Raw genomic sequence first — 16,672 nt, 5'->3', positions numbered from 1 at the left:
CCTCCCCCTCCCCCCGGCCTGAACTCTGCCCGCTGTGTTGAATGGCCTGTCCGCCGGGAGCGAGCCTGGCCCCGGGTCCTTCCCCGGGTCCCTGAGCGGCGGGGTGGGCCTGGGACGGGCCGAGCCGGAGCCCGGGAAGGTGCGACACAGGTGCACCCCGTTTGGGTGGTTTGACCTGGAGGATGGGGTGGGAGTCGTTCAGTGCGAGCCCCTGACTTCACCAGTGTCCCGTTAGGTTTACAAGCAAACAGCCTTCATCAGCGCTGCCGGCCGAGTGCTGCGGGCCGAGTGCTGCCCGGTGCTGCGGGCCGGGTGCTACGCGCCCTCCTCCGGCCCGCCCGGGTTCACTAACGGGTTTGCAGCTGTGCCAGCTGTAAGTGGTGACAGTGAAGTTTTAATGTTTCTGGGGCTGATGCTCGTTGGATCGGAAGTCCTGTGTGCTGGGAGTTGTGGGTCCAGCAGCCCTTTGCCCTCCAGGGGCGGCTCTCTGCTCTCAGTCGGTTCTGTTAAGTCCCTTTCCCCTGAGCTGACATTTTAAAGCCGATTTCCTTTTACTTGTTTCCCGAGGTCCTGGTTTTGCAGTTGAAGACATCTGAAAATTGTTTCCCTCAGAAAGTTCTGAGAACTGTGATCTTTTTTATGTGCTATCCTTTTTTAAAAAAATACTTTACTTATTTTTATGTGTATGAGTGTATTGCCTGCATGTATGTGAGTGCACCCGTGTCCTGCAATGCCGCGGAGGTCAGAAGAGGGCTTGGGATTCCCCTGGAACTGGAGTTAAGGACGGTTTGTAGCCACCGTGTGCTACATGGTGCTGGGGATCAAACCCCTGTCCTCTGCAAGAGCAGTCAGTGGTCTTAACCCCTGAGCAAGCTCTCCAGCCCCTCATGTGCCATCTTTTACTGACATAAACTTAAACTTTAGCGACCCAGTTTTATCTCCCCCAAGTAGCAGCTCTCTAAGAAGCCAGCTGTAGTGGAGGGAGGTTTGAGGGCTGCGTCCACATGCTCTTCAGCCTGGAGAGCCCTCAGTTTTGCCAGCCTGTTTCATAACCAGACCTAGATAAAGGTCTCCAGCAGCTGCCAGCTTCCAGTGATAGTGATGGGAGGAAAGGTTCACTTCATGAGACCCTTTTCCATCTGTTCTGTTTTGCTTTAAGTGGAAGAATCCAAGTCTTAGGACTGGACAGGTAACAGTACCCACCTCCTCAGGAGCTTTAGGGGAAGCTGGATCAGCTCAGGCTCCCGGAGTCTCCATGGGCAGCAGCCTAGGAAGAAACTGGGTCTCCAACCCTCAACTGCTTCCCTGGGCAGCTTCATAAAGGTCCCCAGTTGCTCTGGATACACGTGATCTGGACCTATGCTACAGCCAGCTGCTTCCCAAGAAAAGCCCAGTGAGAAGGGTTCCTGCTGACAGGGCTCACACATCCCAGTCCACCTGGAGGGCAGCAGAGGCTGTCACAGGAGCTTCCATGAGTCTGGCAGAGGCTGTGCAGCTGGGGAGTGTGACTCCTTGCTGTTCTGAATCAGGGCTGCTGGTCTGTGCCTCCTGTGAGCAGGGCTTGGGGAGCGAAGCCACAGGGTTACTTTCCTGTGGCCCAGGTGTGACTCATCTCAGGGAGCTTTTGTATTGAATACTCTCCTGCAGTGTTTAATACAGAGCTGCTGGTAAGGAAGGTTTCTAGGTGAGAAGATCTAATGTATAGACAGTGAGGAGTTACGTCTGATGTCACTGTCAGGTAGTGTGACACATCCATGTTGTGTAACCTTGTCTTTAGAAAACAAAAGTAAAAGTTACCGGATTTGCCCAGAAAGTCTGGGTTGCTTACCTGAGACCTAGAAAAGTGTCTCTGACAGTGGTGACAGCCATACTGAGGCATTGCCTGGGCCTCCCTATCTCCCTGAGGCTGATCATCGAGGCTGCATCTTCCCAGGTGCACAGCACGGTTTGCCATGGTCTGCCCGGCTCTGCTCTTGTTACCCAGGTGGCACGCCCCCGCCCCCCCCCTTCATGGGGGAACATGACCTTTCCTTGTGTGGAGGCTGGCTCAAAGGAAGTAACCTGCTGGGGCTCTGCTGGCTGGCTTCCACAGAGTTGCGTCTCTTCCCTGGCATCAGACTCCTTGCCTCTGGCAGCCAGGACCAGTGTCCTCTTGCTACTAGGAAGACTCTTTGCAGAGGTGGGCATTTAGATGCCATCAGAGACCAGGTGGGAAGAGCCAAGGATTCGGTTATCCAAAGTCATGGCTGCTGCTTCAGGCTAGACAGGTGGTAGAGCAGCTTCCAGGTGTGTTCACACCAGGAACACTAGTGTTAATGGGCTCTGCCTGATGGCGGTCACCAGGGTGACAGGAAGGCTGAGTGGCCCTCACAGGCATGGTCTTTGGTGTTTTGACCTGTTGTCAAAAGTGACAGAACGAGTCCAAGGGGAGCCAGCCTGGGCCTCCCTGGAAGCAGGTGGTACCAGGTTGGTCTTGATGAGGTTCCCCTCACCTGGTGTGTTGGTTGACTTTGGGATTAACACCACACCCCTGGCTGGCCATTTGGCCTCTGTGAGGGTCCTGTGGTGCTAGGCCCTCTGAGCCTCCCTTCCCTTTCCTGTGCTGTCACCCCTTGGGGCACCCGCCCTGTGCTACTGAGGAGTGGGGAGTTGACTCAGTTTCCTGCTTGCTCCTCTGGACTGGAGGTTAAACTGCATCCCCTTCCGGGGAGTGGGCTAGTGACATGGAGACTGGTTAGTGGCTCCCGGAACACAGTTCCAGCCCTTGCCCCTCTTGTGAGGGCTCTTTTACCACTGTGGTTTTTAGGAAAGGAAGCAGCCGTCTTGGGCTCAGGGCCTTTAACACCATCTCCTGTACCTGTGGTACAGCAGGAAACTACAGAGCTGTGCTTGGAGGGACACTTGCTAGGGGTTCTAGGGTTGAGGTGAGTCACCAAACTTGTGCTGACCCTGCCGTCCCGATGGAGGATGGTACAGGCTCTCATTTCCTGGGCTTGTGGGCCCTTGACCAGGGCACATCTACTGTCCTGTGACCAAGGAGATCTGGCCCACCTTTTCCTCAGAGCTCTCACTGAGAGCAGGCTGCTGGCCTGGATTCCTCTCAGTCCTGAGCATGGAAAGGAGGTTGATGTTCTGTCCAGTGCTTTGTGATCTTTGTGTTTCTTGGGTCCTGTCTCAGGACAGATAGGATTATGTCCTAAACCCCCTCAGTCCTCTCAAATGGTAGCCCCCAGAGACAGACCTAAGCCTTCCTCATTTATTTATTTATTTTTGGTCTTTTTGAGACAGGGTCTCCCTGTAGCCCCAGTTGTCCTGGAACTCACTATGTAGACCAGGCTGGCCTCGAACTCACACAGATCTGCCTGCCTCTGCCTCCCAAGTGCTGGGACTAAAGGTGTGCGCCACCAGGCCTGGTAGCCTTCCTCATTTCTTAAGCCACTGGAATGCTGTGCTGCCTATGAGTCATGACCTGCTTGGTTGTGAGGCTTGTGGGCCGACGGTCATCTCTGTCTTCACCAGCTCTCCCTACCGTGTCCACCGCTAGCTCTCCCAGGTTCTGTGATGAGGGCCATGCTCATGGCGTTTCTGTGCTTAGGGTGTTCATGACCAGCACAAGCCATGCTGATGGGAGGGACACTGGCAGTGGCAGTGCCTGTACACACGACCTGCACTTGTACTGCCTGAGTTAGGGACTCCGACACTGGCTGTGGGAACGCTTTGCATGATGATGTGAGCCCAGGGGACAATGTGAACAGTTGTGTCCCACCTGTACGTGGAGCGGAGTCTGACGTTGTTAAACTTGGCCTTTCAGATGCTCATCAAGGCAGGGCTGGCTGCCCCCCCCTTCGGCATAGTCAGATTGCACTTGCCTTTGGAGTCAGAGCCAGACGGCAGATGTGCTTAGTTCTCCACATGTACTTGCAGTTTTGCACCTTCCCCCAAAGTGAAGTGCTGTGTCGCTCTCCCAGCCACGCTGGCGGAAGGGAGGTGCTACCCATCCCTCCCTCACGCCGTCTTCTTTTTAATTCTCTTGACCCAGACACTTCCAATTAGGGTAGCAGACTTGTCGGGAAGCTTTAAACATGGCCTCGGTCTCGCCGCTGTGTGTTAAGGACTGTGCTGGGGTGTGCTTCCAGCACTGCGGCATGCGTGGTGAAGTTCTTGAGGGAGGAGCAGACCACAGCAGGGCCGCAGTGTAATCGTGTTGGGGAGTGGTTCTCATTTGGAAGCAAGTCGGAACACCTCCAGTGTCTGCTGGCTGCCTGAGGGTCCACACCCTCTGGATGTCTACACCCTCTGGAGCCTGATCACCTGCATGACTTCTGTTAGGGGCCCTTAAACTCAAGCGTATTTGGGACCTCTTTTCCTTTTTCATTTATTGTACGGTGGGGCCTCTGTGTTGCCAAGGCCCAGATGATCCTCCTGCCTCAGCCTCCCTAGGAGGTGAGACCACAGCCCTGCTTCCTCTTTAAAATGTCTTTTTTATTGCTGCTGACAGTTTTAGACTATGTAGTTTGAAAAAATCTTAGTAACTAGCTGTCCTTGCTTGTAGAGGGGTAGGGTCCCCCTGCTCCGCTGCCCCCTCAGAGTAACTCAACCTGCTACAGTCCTAGACAGGTAAGAGTTCGTGGCCTCCAAGTACCTGTGCTCCGACCCTCCGATTGCTGCCTGTTGGTGTGGGTTCTGCTGTCTCTTCAGTGGGCTGAGCAAGCGTGTGCCATTTGACACCAGGGCCAGACTGTGGGTTTGAAGGGCATGGGCATCCACACTGTGGCCTTTCCTGCTCTCAGCGCCACATGGAACCTGTCTGCACTGCTGACCAAGCCAGGCCAAGCCTGGGCACCCACCTGCCCAGGACACCAACTGGGCCTGGGTGCCCTCCACGGACTGAGGGCTGATCAGGAGGTCCTCAGCTGAGATGGCAGCTCTAGTGGGTGTTCTGAGCTTTGAAGTAGCGTTTCGAATGCTGAGAATTCAAGAACAGTCCTTACACACATCCCCACCTATTTCAGCAACAGGGTTAGTCAGCCTATGCGGGCTGCACAGCCATGTTCACTCAGCCGCCCTGGGCCAGACTCTGCCCTTTAGACTCTTCCTGACACGTCAGTCTGTAGGTGGGTAGCTGATCTTTCTCCTGGGCCTCCATGTTATCCTGAATTTCTGTCACCATGCTGCTGAGCTCTGAAGGGTGGTAAGAGGGAAGAGCCTGGAGTGCATCTGCCTGCATCTGCACCTGGCTTCAGCAGGGCCATGCTGGCTTCCTGAAGCTGTCAGGTGCCATCTCCACAGGGACAGGATGGAAGGGAGCTGTGAGCAGATTTCAAACTGCTTCCCTTTGCTGGCAACCTGACACCTGCCTTCCACCTCACAGGTCAGGCTGTTTCTACCTTGTTCCCTGTAGCCCCAGCTGGCCTGGAACTCACTCTGTAGACCAGGCTGACCTGGAACTCACAGAGATCCACCTGCTTCTGCCTCCTGAGTGCTGAGATCAGAGGTGTGCACCTCCACCACCTCAGGCCCATCTCCCAGTGCTTTCTAGTGGGTAGTCACAGCTGTGCATCTTCTGGACCTCAGCTGTCCACTAGATATTGAACTTTCTGGAGGGATCTTGGGGTAGGAAATGTGGCAACAGCAGAGGCATTTTGGTTCCATGGTTGAGTGCTGCTTGTGGTATCTTGTGTGGAAGGCAGGGATGCTCTGTGGCTCTGCAGCCTGCACTGCCTGGGGCAGCCCTGGACACCAGGGGGCCTCGGTGATGTGGAGCCCTGAGCTAGACCACCCTTAGAGCCTCTCAGATGGTGTCCATCTGTGCTCTCACTGAGTGTGGAAGCCATGTCTTGAGGCAAGTCTCCTTTGGGGTGACAGTTGCTCGTAAACACGGCTGTGGAGGTGGTGGAGGAGCCTTGGTAGAAGAGTTGGGGATGCCCCATGCCTTTGAGGTCTGCCAGGTGCATGTGATGCTGGGTCTTTTGTCTCTGGGACTGAGTCAGGACTGTCTTACTGGGAGCACTAGAGTAGGTGTGGAGGTCCAAATCTGCCCAGGGAAGGGCTGGCCACAGTTAGGAGCTCCGGGCTGCAGCTGCCTCACCAGTATGTTCTCTTGCCCTGCAGTTTCTGCGAGTCACCAAGCAGTACCTGCCTCACGTGGCACGCCTCTGCCTGATCAGCACCTTCCTGGAGGATGGCATCCGCATGTGGTTCCAGTGGAGCGAGCAGCGTGACTACATTGACTCCACCTGGAGCTGCGGCTACCTGCTGGCCTCGTCCTTTGTGCTCCTCAACCTGCTCGGACAGCTGAGTGCGTGCTGCAGCCTTTCCCAGATTCTCCCGAGGCTTCCTGGTCCCTGAGAGCCACTGCCAAAGGACATGTTGTGGGCCACTGAGAAGTTGTGTGTGACCATGAGGGTCAGCCGGGGTGTGGCTCTGTGCTTTGGATGGGTGCTGGGCGCCAGTCCTGTGTTCGTTGCTTTGAAGCTTGCCGTAGAACTTGGACACAGTCCCTGCTTGTAAATGTCCCACAAAGGAGATGTTGGAGCCTGGGTGGTGTCTAGAAAGGACAGAGGGTTGAAGTCAGCATGGAACCAGGGCACTGGCCTCAGGTCTGTCTTCTGCTCTTGACAAAGCATTTCTGTAGCAGTTCTCCCTCCTTTGCATGGTAGGGTGTGATAAAGAGTTTTGTGCTTTTCACACTTGGACGCTCTCCACAGTAGAGCAGCCAGATGCTGGTAGGCTTCTGGCACTGGGAAATGGCCTGCTCTCCACAGCAAACATCACAGTCTGGACTAGGTTTTTTTTGGTCTTTTTGAGACAGGGTCTCCCTGTAGCCCCAGCTGTCCTGGAACTCACTATGTAGACCAGGCTGGCCTTGAACTCACAGAGATCCGCCTGCCTCTGCCTCCCGAGTGCTGTGATTAAAGGCGTGCGCCACCATGCCTGGTCTTGGACTAGGGTTTTGATCACATCAGGTAGCTCATGGGTGTAGGCCTTCCCTGTCACAAAGTATCTCTGGTCTGCTGCAGCTGGACCAGAGGCCAGTGTCCCCAGTGGAGCCCTTGTCACTCTGGTGTGTACACACCTCGGTTCCCTGACTCTTGCTGTCTTCTTTTTAGCTGGCTGCGTCCTGGTGTTGAGCAGGAACTTCGTGCAGTACGCCTGCTTTGGGCTATTTGGAATCATTGCACTGCAGGTACGCGGTACCCAGCAAGCCTCATCCTGGGATCGTAGCGCTGGTGTGCATGGGCATAGCGTGGGTCTCTTTCCCTTGCTTTGATGGAGCTGAGTGTCAGGTTCAGTGTCCTCCCCACTTCCAGCTGTGTGTCTGGTTGCCCAGAACTCCTTTCCTTTGGGGGGAAGTGGCTAGCCTTCCCTTCTGGCAGGCCATTGAGGCTGGCCCTCAGTAGATGCTAGCGCTAGGTCCTAGGTCACTTTTCTACTTTGATGAGTTTGCTGTGACAGAGATACAGGTCACAGAGTGGCTGCGGTGCATGTGAGCTGGGAGTCACTGCACTTAATAGGAACGTCTAATTACTCCAATGAAATGCTTAGGCAGAATATTCAGCTGCACTGCTGGTCTTGCAGTCACTTTGTACTCCAGGACAGTATAGCACAACCCTGACAGACGGGCCCAGGGGCCACACTGCACTGTTAGAAACACTGAGCCATGTTGTTGGCCCTCCCTGTCCTCAGTGTCCTGTGGTTTTCTGTATTTTCTGTTCTCATCCTGTTGAACAAGCTGCCTCGTACTATTATAAAATCGATAGAAATCGGCCTGACAATGCTGTTTTCTCTCCCTGTCCCCTCAGACAATCGCCTACAGCATTTTGTGGGACTTGAAGTTTCTGATGAGGTAGGTGCTTGTGGATGGCGGGAGTGGTGCCCTCGCCCTCTGGCCCAGCCCTGCCGGCAAGTGCAGCCCTTCTCCTGGTCTCCATTGTGGGTCAGTGGGTACTGCAGGGCTTTCCCCATAGCTGGAGCCCTGGCTCAGGAGCGAGGAGTCCTCTCTCCCGATCCCACAGTACACGGGTGTATGGACTCGGGGTCCCAGTCAGAGTGGAGACCAGAGTTGGTTCTGTGTGTATCCAGGCAGCCTGCTGCTGTTGGTTCAACCTGAGGCTGGCCCTTCGTACCAAGTTCTGCCTGGTCCTGCCGAGTAGTGACTTGGTTTAGAGAAAGGGAAATAAGGACCTTGCTGTGAGTGTGCCAGAATCTCCTTGGTCTGGCCTGGTGGATGGATGCTGATGAATGTAAGCTGGCATTTCTGTTTCTCAGGAACCTGGCCTTGGGAGGAGGTCTGTTGCTGCTCTTGGCGGAATCCCGTTCGGAAGGAAAGAGCATGTTCGCTGGTGTCCCCACCATGCGTGAGAGCTCCCCCAGGCAGTACATGCAGCTTGGGGGCAGGGTCCTGCTGGTCTTGATGTTCATGACGCTCCTGCACTTCGATGCCAGCTTCTTTTCTGTGAGTATTTCCGTGCCAGCTCGGCAGCCCAGTGGAGTCCGAGCACAGCCTGAGGAGGTGCTCCCATTCAGACAATGAACCTCATCCATCTCTGTACCAGGGAAGGGTCTGGCCATGGAGGGGCCACTGTAGGCTCCTCTGAGTTTGCGTCTTCCTCACGGTTCACCCTGTTGCCCAGTACGTGCTGTTTTGGCATGTCACATGCTAGAAGCAGAGCTGGCAAGAGGGTTAGGGTGTTTGTGGTCTGGGTGGCTGGGGGTAGGTCTGGATGAACAGAGTTCTCTGAGGTAACGCGTAGGCGAACCATCAGGTGAAGGTTGCAGCTGGTCTCGGCAAATCAACCCCAATCTTTCCCTGACCTTTTATACTCTAAAGATGTTGCTTGAGGGCTGGAGAGATGGCACCATGGTTAAGAGCAGCTGCTCTGCAGTCATGAGGACCAGAGTTCAAATCTCAGCACCAAGTAACAGGCTGGGCTTCCTCACAGTGCCTGTAGACCCACCTTTGAAGAGGGCAGAAAGGATTGTTGGAGCTTGTTGGCTTCTACTCTGAGCTCTGAGCCCTAGGTTCAGAGAGGAGTGGCTGGAGAGTGATAGAGGGTGCTCAGCGCCCTGCTGGGCTCTGCACATGCACACAGTTGTGCGCCCGCCCCACCCCCATCTGCCAGCATGTACACGGCCACACAAATACAAATAAACCTTAAATGAAAGTGTTGCTTGGCCAGATGTGGCACAAGCCTGAAACCCTTGCCTTGGGAGGCAGAGGCAGGAGGATCCTAAGTTCAAGGCTGACCTGGGCTCCATGGAGAAGCCCTGAGAACCACCTTTCACCCTCTACCGTGTGGCCACCTGAGAATTTTCATTTCCCTTGTCCTAAGTTCAGTATTTGTGCCCTCATTTCATTGAGCAGTCAAGATCAGAGTAGCTGTGTGCTGGTGGACGTGGGTGCTGGTGGGTGCACGACCACCGCTAGCCTGCTTCTGCCAGGTGTAAGCTTTGGATTCCCAGGCCCCTGTGGGGACGGCAAGGTGCAGCCAGGTGCACTGCAACTTCGTGACAATCCCTTGTTCCACATTTGCCGTTCCTGTGGCAGTTGGAGTCCTGGCCACAGCCACTGAGAACTAAAGGTTCTCAGCCCTTCCCAGAGTTTCCCTGGCCACTCCTCTCTGAGAGCACCTGCCTTTTCTAGCGGCTCCTCCAGCTTCTGACTCTGCCCAGTTCCACAGTGCTGCCAGTCAGGAGCTTGTGCGACGACAGCCTCGCTTCTCAGCACTAGTCATCTTGATCCATCTCCTCTCGCTGTAACCGAATCCCACTCGTGGTTCTGGAGGCCCGAGTTCAGGGTGCCTGGTATTGGTGCTCAGGGCTCTGCAGAGTATCAAGGGAATACCGGGTGTCACATGGTGAGAATCATAGATTCATCAGTGATCACTCTGTTCCTGGCCTAAGCACCTCCTGAAGTCCTACCGTGCAAACACCAGTCACGGGATTGGGGAGCACATTAAAGCCGTAGCACTGTTAATATAGAATTCGAGGAATTTGGTGTCTTGTATTGATAGAGTCTCTCCCCTCACCCTCCAAAACAGACACTGATTTTTGGTTTATGTGCTCCCTCTCCCTGTGGTCTCGGACCTCACCACTCAGCCAGTCCATCAGCCTGGCACAGGTGAATGCGCACAGCTTTCTCCTGACCCCCAGTCTGTCTTTCTTTTCCACCTGTGCAGATCATCCAGAACATTGTGGGCACAGCTCTAATGATATTGGTGGCCATTGGCTTTAAAACCAAGCTGGCGGCTTTGACGCTTGTCATCTGGCTGTTCGCCATCAACGTGTATTTCAACGCCTTCTGGACCATCCCAGTCTATAAACCCATGCATGACTTCCTGAAGTACGACTTCTTCCAGACCATGTCGGTGATTGGAGGCCTTCTCCTGGTGGTGGCTCTTGGCCCGGGGGGCGTCTCCATGGATGAGAAGAAGAAAGAGTGGTAACAGACCTTCCCCTCCCTGGCCGAGGCTCAAGGCCCTGGAGGACTGTCCTCTTCCCTCCCCCTCCCTTGGTAAAGGCACCGATGTTTTGAGAACTTTATTTGCAGACACCTGAAAATTGATGGTAAAATCTGCTCTGGAACCCATTCGGAATCTGTCCAGGGCCAGCCAGCTGGACCTCACTCCTCAGGCAAGGCTGGAGTGAACAGTGGTAGGCTGTGGCTTCAGGCCTGTCTCCGAGTTCCTTTTAGGGGGTGAGGGCCTTCAAGCTGCACCGAGCAGACTCTTGTGTGTCATTCAGAGCCGTTTCCCGCCTACTTTTTTAAGTTTGCGTTCTTAGTTCACACTACTAAATGATCGAGGGTGGTCCAGCCAAGCATCAAACCCTGTTAACTCTGGCCCAGAGTCCTGCCCGGGGCTCCAGTGCTGGCTCTGCCCTGTGTTATCTGGTAGGATCAGTGAAGAGAGAAGCCCAAACCAGAGAGCAGTGCAGTGTGAGGGATGGCCGCCACTGCTGGCCAAGTCGTTGCCATCAGCTGGCTGGGTGCTGTTTACTGGGTGGAAGATGCCTTGGGGGTTCCCACGGCTCCAGGCCACAGGGGTGGCACTCCTCGGAGAAGCTGCTGATCTGGGCACTGCTGTCCCTAGGCCTGGCAGTGGGAAGGGCAGGAAAGGAAGTGGCTCATAGGACAGCCACCGCCATGGAACCAGCCTGGGGAGAGGCCCCAGCTCTCAAGATCCCCAGGTCCAACCCAGTTACCTCACACTTGACCTTCTCAGAGCAAGGCCTGGACACCCCAGGCCAGGCTCCACCCAGCTAGCTCCCTGTCCAGGTTGGGTTGCCCCTGTGGACAACCCTGACGCTGTTCCCGAGGCTGAGGCTTGCTCAGATTTTTGTCAATTTGCTATGCTGAACGCAGCCAAGATTACTTTTTACGATTTGTGATGCCTTACCGATTTGATCTTGATCCTGTATTTAAAGTTTTCTAACATTGCCTTACACTGTGTTTCTTTTTGGGGGTATCTAATGCTGTGGTTCCCTGCACGTCTTCACGGAGTGCCAGGAGGGTATTGGGCTCGCCCTCTAGGTCTCCCCAAGGTTCACTGGAGGAACAGACTCAGCCCAAAAACTCCTGGAGGGAAGCTGACTGCTCACCTTAACTTTGGGTGCAGAGACCTGGAGGGCCATCTGTTCTGGCATCAGTTGCTGGGTGGGCAGGACTATGTCCTCTGGGTCACCTTGGGCCAATCCTGCCCCCTCTCCCAGTTCCCCACTAGCTCTGCAGGTGGGATTCACCTTGCCCTGCCCGTGTCCTGCAGCCTTATGGCCTGCCCCCTCATCCCCACTTGAGCTGTGTGCGCTGAGGCCATGGGATCTTATCTTTGAGCAGCTCCAGTTAGGGCTGCCTTTGTACATCACCTGCTCTGTTACCTGCAGTGACATTCCAGTTTTTGGAGTGAGGCAGACCCTGGGAAGCAAGTATGTGCCCAAGAGCAGTGGCCCCCATGCCAAGGGGGCCCTGTCTCCTGCCCAGCCCTCAGTGGGCTGGTGCCTAGGATGGGAGAAAAAATGATCCACATTTTGGTTTGGCAAAAAATTTCTGAAAATGCTTTTGCTTTATGTGGGAATAGGTATAAATCTCATTTTTATGCTGTATTTTATATCTTAGTTGTGTTTGAAAATGTTCTGATTTTTGGAAACATCAAAATAAATAATGGCATTTGTGGTATGTACTGTGGTCCTAATGTGGTGACCAGCCATGGGGCCAGCCAGAGTGGGGGCCGGGCCAGGCTCAGGATGCTGCAGTGAGCCCTGCCAAGTGTCACTGAAGACCGTCCATCAGGAGTCCCAAGTTCCTGCCGCTGCCACCTTCGCAACAGCCAACGTCAGGATGCAAGCGGACAGCTCCAAAGACACCCGTAGGCTTTCTTGAGGTTTTCATCACCCTGACTGCTTGAAGGAGCTGAAGCTCTTGGGCTTACGGTGATGGCTCTTGAACTTCTTGGTCAAGGAGCCAAGCTGCTTCTGTGAAAGAGAAGTGTCACCAGAGCCTCTGCAATTCCACAGGAAGGTGCCGGACGTTCTGACTGAAAATCAAATCGCCTTCTCACCAGTTCCCTTCCCCTTGTGCTGGGTTAGTGGGAGGAGGGCAGACCTTGACCCCTCCAGCTCCACCCTCACTCCTGCCTCAGAGGGAGGGTGGTGCCCCAAAGCTAAGGCCCTTCCTCTGGATTCCTTTGCTGCAGGGGACACAGACACCCCAGCCGAGGCCTGGGAGGCCAGAGGTCAAGATAAGGTCATCAGTAGCCACCTCTATTTTAATTACAGGCTGTTGCCTGAAATTGCACTTGAAGAATTAAAAAATAACCAACCCCCGCCCCTTAACCCAAAAACCACGTGGAGCACTGGCTGTCCAGCCTTAGCCTGGAGCCACCCCAGACACCTTCCTCCTCACCTTCGGGTGTTTCTGGCCCCGCTTGTGGTCCACTTGCATCTCCCTCCTCTCCCCAGTGCCCTCTCCTGGAGGCCTTGGAGTGTCATCTTCTAGGTCCTTTAGAAGGTTGTCCTCGTCCTTGGGCCCATCCGGGTCCTTTTTGGTGAACAGCTCGGCTGGAAGGAACAGGTATCTGACTGAGCTACACCACAGTAAAGCACCACCTTCCACAACTGAGGCCAGCAGCCCCCAGGGCCTGCTTACGTGGGTACAGGTCTGTCATGCTGTCGTCACTCAAGGTTCCTTCCTCATCACTGGATGCCGGCTCCCAGAAAGCTGTTCTCCGGTTGGGTGGCCCATCCCCGTCCATCTGGTCTTCCCGCTTCCTCCTCTTTTGCAGCAGGCAGGCGGGGACGTACTCCACACCTTGCTTCCGACACTCCTCATCTAGTAGAGGAGACAAGTAGGCCCCACTGCTGCTGCCTACCCCCTGGTGCAGAGCTAAGCTGTGGGAATGGACTGTGCCAGGGCTCCATGTCCCCACCCTCCTGGACAAGGACCAGGGCTCCAGCAGGAGGATGGGCCTGTGGCAGTGCCGACGTGTCACTAGCCGACTGAGGGGTCCCCCCGAGTGCTGTGGGGATGCACCCTGGTGAGGCTCAGTAGAGACTGCCTGCCTGGTCCTGGGATGAGGCTTTGTGGAAAGCCTTTGCTAAGGTTACCACTGCAGTCCCCTCAGGTACTTAGGGTCTGGGCTCCTGGGGCTCCCCACTTGATCTGGCACCAATTCCTCCTGGGGTGGGGGACATCCGTGCCTGTTGCCTGACCCTCTCAGCATTTTTCATGGAGTAGACAAGGCTGGCCAGGCCTTGGCATCTGATGGCACTGCTTGCTCTGCTATCTCTAGGGTCCTTTCTCTACTTCCTGTTACCTGCTCCCAGAGCCACTGTGGGATGCCAGCACGCAGTCTCACAGTGCCTCCAACAGGCTACTCGGCCACCCCAGCTCCAGACAGCCGCCCTGTAGCAGCTTCCTCTCAGCTCTATGTATGGTTCTCCCTTCTGTCCCTCCCCAGCAGCTGGATGAAGCATGCCCAAGCCCTGGTTGCTGCCTTTGTCCGTGTGGCCCAGGTGCCAGCTCTAGGAACTTGAGGGTGAGAGAACCTGGCTGTGCGGCGTGGAGCTGACTGGTGTGCTCCATCTTCCCACCCCAACTGGCATCTACCTAGAGGCAGGACTGAGGCAGTCCATGAAGGCTCCTCCCAACCCACCCCAGCCTCTACCACACCCCCAAGTCCTCCACGCCGAGGTCTGGCCCTGCCTGCTTGTATTCCACCACAGCCCAGGATCCTTTAGTCAGGGTCACCAGTGGCTTCTGAGCTATCAAATCTCAGTCACTTTCCATGGGCTCAGCAGTTAAGTGCACTGGCTGCTCTTGCAGAGGACCTGGGTTTGAATCCCAGCACCCACATGGCAGCTAACAACTGTCTGTAACTCTCAGTTCCAGGGGATCTGACAGCCTCTTCTGATCTCTGCGGGCATCACATGCATGGGTGTACTTACATGCAGGCAATACACAGACACACAAAAATCTCAGCCACTTTCCTGCCCACCTCCCAGGTGCTCAAACTGGCCCTCTGTCAACTCTCAGGAGAGCACCTCTGGCCTGGTAAGGGTCATCTGCACAGCCTGAGCACCAGTTCCTCTCCCTAAAGCCACCTGGGATTTACAACGCTACAGGAGTCTCCACTCTGCCCAGAAAATCTACCACTCACACCTTAGCGTCCAGCACTCAGAGGAATGTCTCAGACACCTGAGGTTGTCTGCAAGCCCCCTCCCGGCCGAAGCCAAAACCCTTATTAGCTGCAAGTCCCTCTGCACCGGAGTCTACACACATTTGAATGCTCGTTCCCACAGCATGACCAGATGATCACGGACCTGTCCTCTACCTGGAGCACTGGCTCTCCAGCTCAACCTGGGAGCCCTCAGGACCCACCCTGGACTCTCCCAGCTACCCAAAGGCACTTTCTCAGAATTTTCTTCCCCGCTACTCAGCTCCTTCCCAGCCTGCTTCTGGCTTTGCGGTCTACACAACCTTCTGTGAGGTCAGGGGCGGATGTCCCTCTCCCTCTCCTCCCCTGTCAGGACCTGTCAGTGCATCAACCAAGATCCACAAAGGATGACCAAGGCCTGCCCTAAGGCAGTGCTCCCCATCCTTGGGGAGTGGGCAGGAACCCCAGGCCTAAGCCTCTGGGGTGGCCCCTCGGTGACTTACATTTCTGCAGAGCTCTCTGGTACCTCTGGCCCTGGGTGTGTCTCAGCACATGCTCTGGGGACTTGTTGATGTGCCTCAGGGTGAGTTTGCAGAACAACTGGTACCTGCGGGCACAGAGATGGGGCCGTATCCAGGCACAGTCCATGAGCGACCCTGGTCTGTGGGCTCCCTGGGAACACACTGAAGATCTGCTGGGGATGGTCCACCACTTGGTCCCAGCGTCTGGGAGGGTGTTCCAGCACCGGAGGGGGTGGGAGGCTCTGCATCGCAGGGGGCAGGGGTCAACTACGTACGGGTTCTTGGTGCTGGGCACCACGTGAGGCTCGAACTCCGCGTAGTCAAAGGCAGGGCAGACTTGCACCAGCCGCTGGTACTTCTTGCCCTGGGTGTAGACCTGCAGGTCGGGCAGGCGGCAGGGCAGCTCGTGGCCTGTGAGGGAGCAGCGCACCTGGGGACCGCCGGCCGGTCAGGAGGTGGTTCTCACCCCCTGGCTTGCCCAGCACACTCCTCCCCGACTCCCAGGTCCCCGTCTCCGGTCCTCCCGATCCCGTCCTCCCCTGTCCTCTCCGTCCTCCTGGTACCCATCCTCCCCTGGGTCCCCGTTTCCCGTCCTCCCGGCCCCGTCTTCCCCGGCCCCATCCTCTCCCCCGGGTCCCCGTCTCCCGTCCTCCCCGTCCCCATCCTCCCCCCGGGTCCCCGTCTTCCGTCCTCCCGTCGCCGTCCTCCCCCGGGTCCCCGTCTCCCGTCCCCGTCCTCCCCCGGGTCCCCGTCTCCCGTCCTCCCGGTCCCGTCCTCCCCCCGGGTCCCCGTCTCCATCCTCCCCCGGGTCCCCGTCCCCGTCCTCCCCCGGGCCCCCGTCTCCCGTCCTCCCGTCCTCGTCCTCCCCCGGATCCCCGTCTCCCGTCCTCCCGTCCCCGTCCTCCCCCGGGTCCCCGTCTCCCGTCCTCCCGTCGCCGTCCTCCCCCGGGTCCCCGTCTTCCGTCCTCCCGTCGCCGTCCTCCCCCGGGTCCCCGTCTCCCGTCCCCGTCCTCCCGGCCCCGTCCTCCCCCCAGGTCCCCGTCTCCCGTCCTCCCGTGTCCGTCCTCCCCCGGGTCCCCGTCTCCCGTCTCCGTCCTCCCCCGGGTCCCCGTCCCCGTCCTCCCCTGGGTCCCCGTCTCCCGTCCTCCCGTGTCCGTCCTCCCCCGGGTTCCCGTCTCCCGTCTCCGTCCTCCCCCGGGTCCCCGTCTCCCGTCCTCCCGTCCCCGTCCTCCCCCGGATCCCCGTCTCCCGTCCTCCCGTCTCCGTCCTCCCCCGGGTCCCCGTCTTCCGTCCTCCCGTCCCCGTCCTCCCCCGGATCCCCGTCTCCCGTCCTCCCGGCCCCGTCGTGCGGACCTTGCAGGCGCCGGGCAGCAGCCGCAGGCTGGGGTGCTGGCGCAGGAAGGCCCGCACATCCGCGGGGGCTTCGCCCATGGTGAACGACGCCAGCAGTGCTGCGGACCGTATGGGGCAGGGCGGCGTCCCGGAAGCGCTTTCGCCGTCCCG

At 56.8% G+C, this 16,672-nt stretch overlaps 2 protein-coding genes across 2 annotated transcripts; one reads left to right on the top strand and one right to left on the bottom strand.

Moving 5' to 3' along the window:
* Window positions 1-6,114: 6,114 nt before the first annotated feature.
* On the top strand, window positions 6,115-11,998 carry Surf4 (surfeit 4). The gene is made up of 5 exons (XM_008843906.3): window positions 6,115-6,298; window positions 7,110-7,186; window positions 7,803-7,846; window positions 8,269-8,455; window positions 10,179-11,998. The coding sequence occupies exons 1-5, from the start codon at window positions 6,193-6,195 to the stop codon at window positions 10,443-10,445; spliced, it is 681 nt and encodes a 226-aa protein (XP_008842128.1). The 5' UTR covers window positions 6,115-6,192; the 3' UTR covers window positions 10,446-11,998.
* On the bottom strand, window positions 11,468-16,672 carry Surf2 (surfeit 2). The gene is made up of 6 exons (XM_008843905.3): window positions 16,523-16,672; window positions 15,445-15,599; window positions 15,152-15,255; window positions 13,142-13,324; window positions 12,899-13,053; window positions 11,468-12,468 (listed from the first exon to the last, which is right to left on the bottom strand). The coding sequence occupies exons 1-6, from the start codon at window positions 16,598-16,600 to the stop codon at window positions 12,385-12,387; spliced, it is 759 nt and encodes a 252-aa protein (XP_008842127.1). The 5' UTR covers window positions 16,601-16,672; the 3' UTR covers window positions 11,468-12,384.

Source organism: Nannospalax galili, unplaced genomic scaffold (assembly GCF_000622305.1).
Source record: "Nannospalax galili isolate Female #2095 unplaced genomic scaffold, S.galili_v1.0 scaffold300, whole genome shotgun sequence".
NCBI classification, from domain to species: domain Eukaryota; kingdom Metazoa; phylum Chordata; class Mammalia; order Rodentia; family Spalacidae; genus Nannospalax; species Nannospalax galili.
Note: the sequence above shows the minus strand (reverse complement) of the source record. Positions and strands in the feature narration are given on the sequence as shown.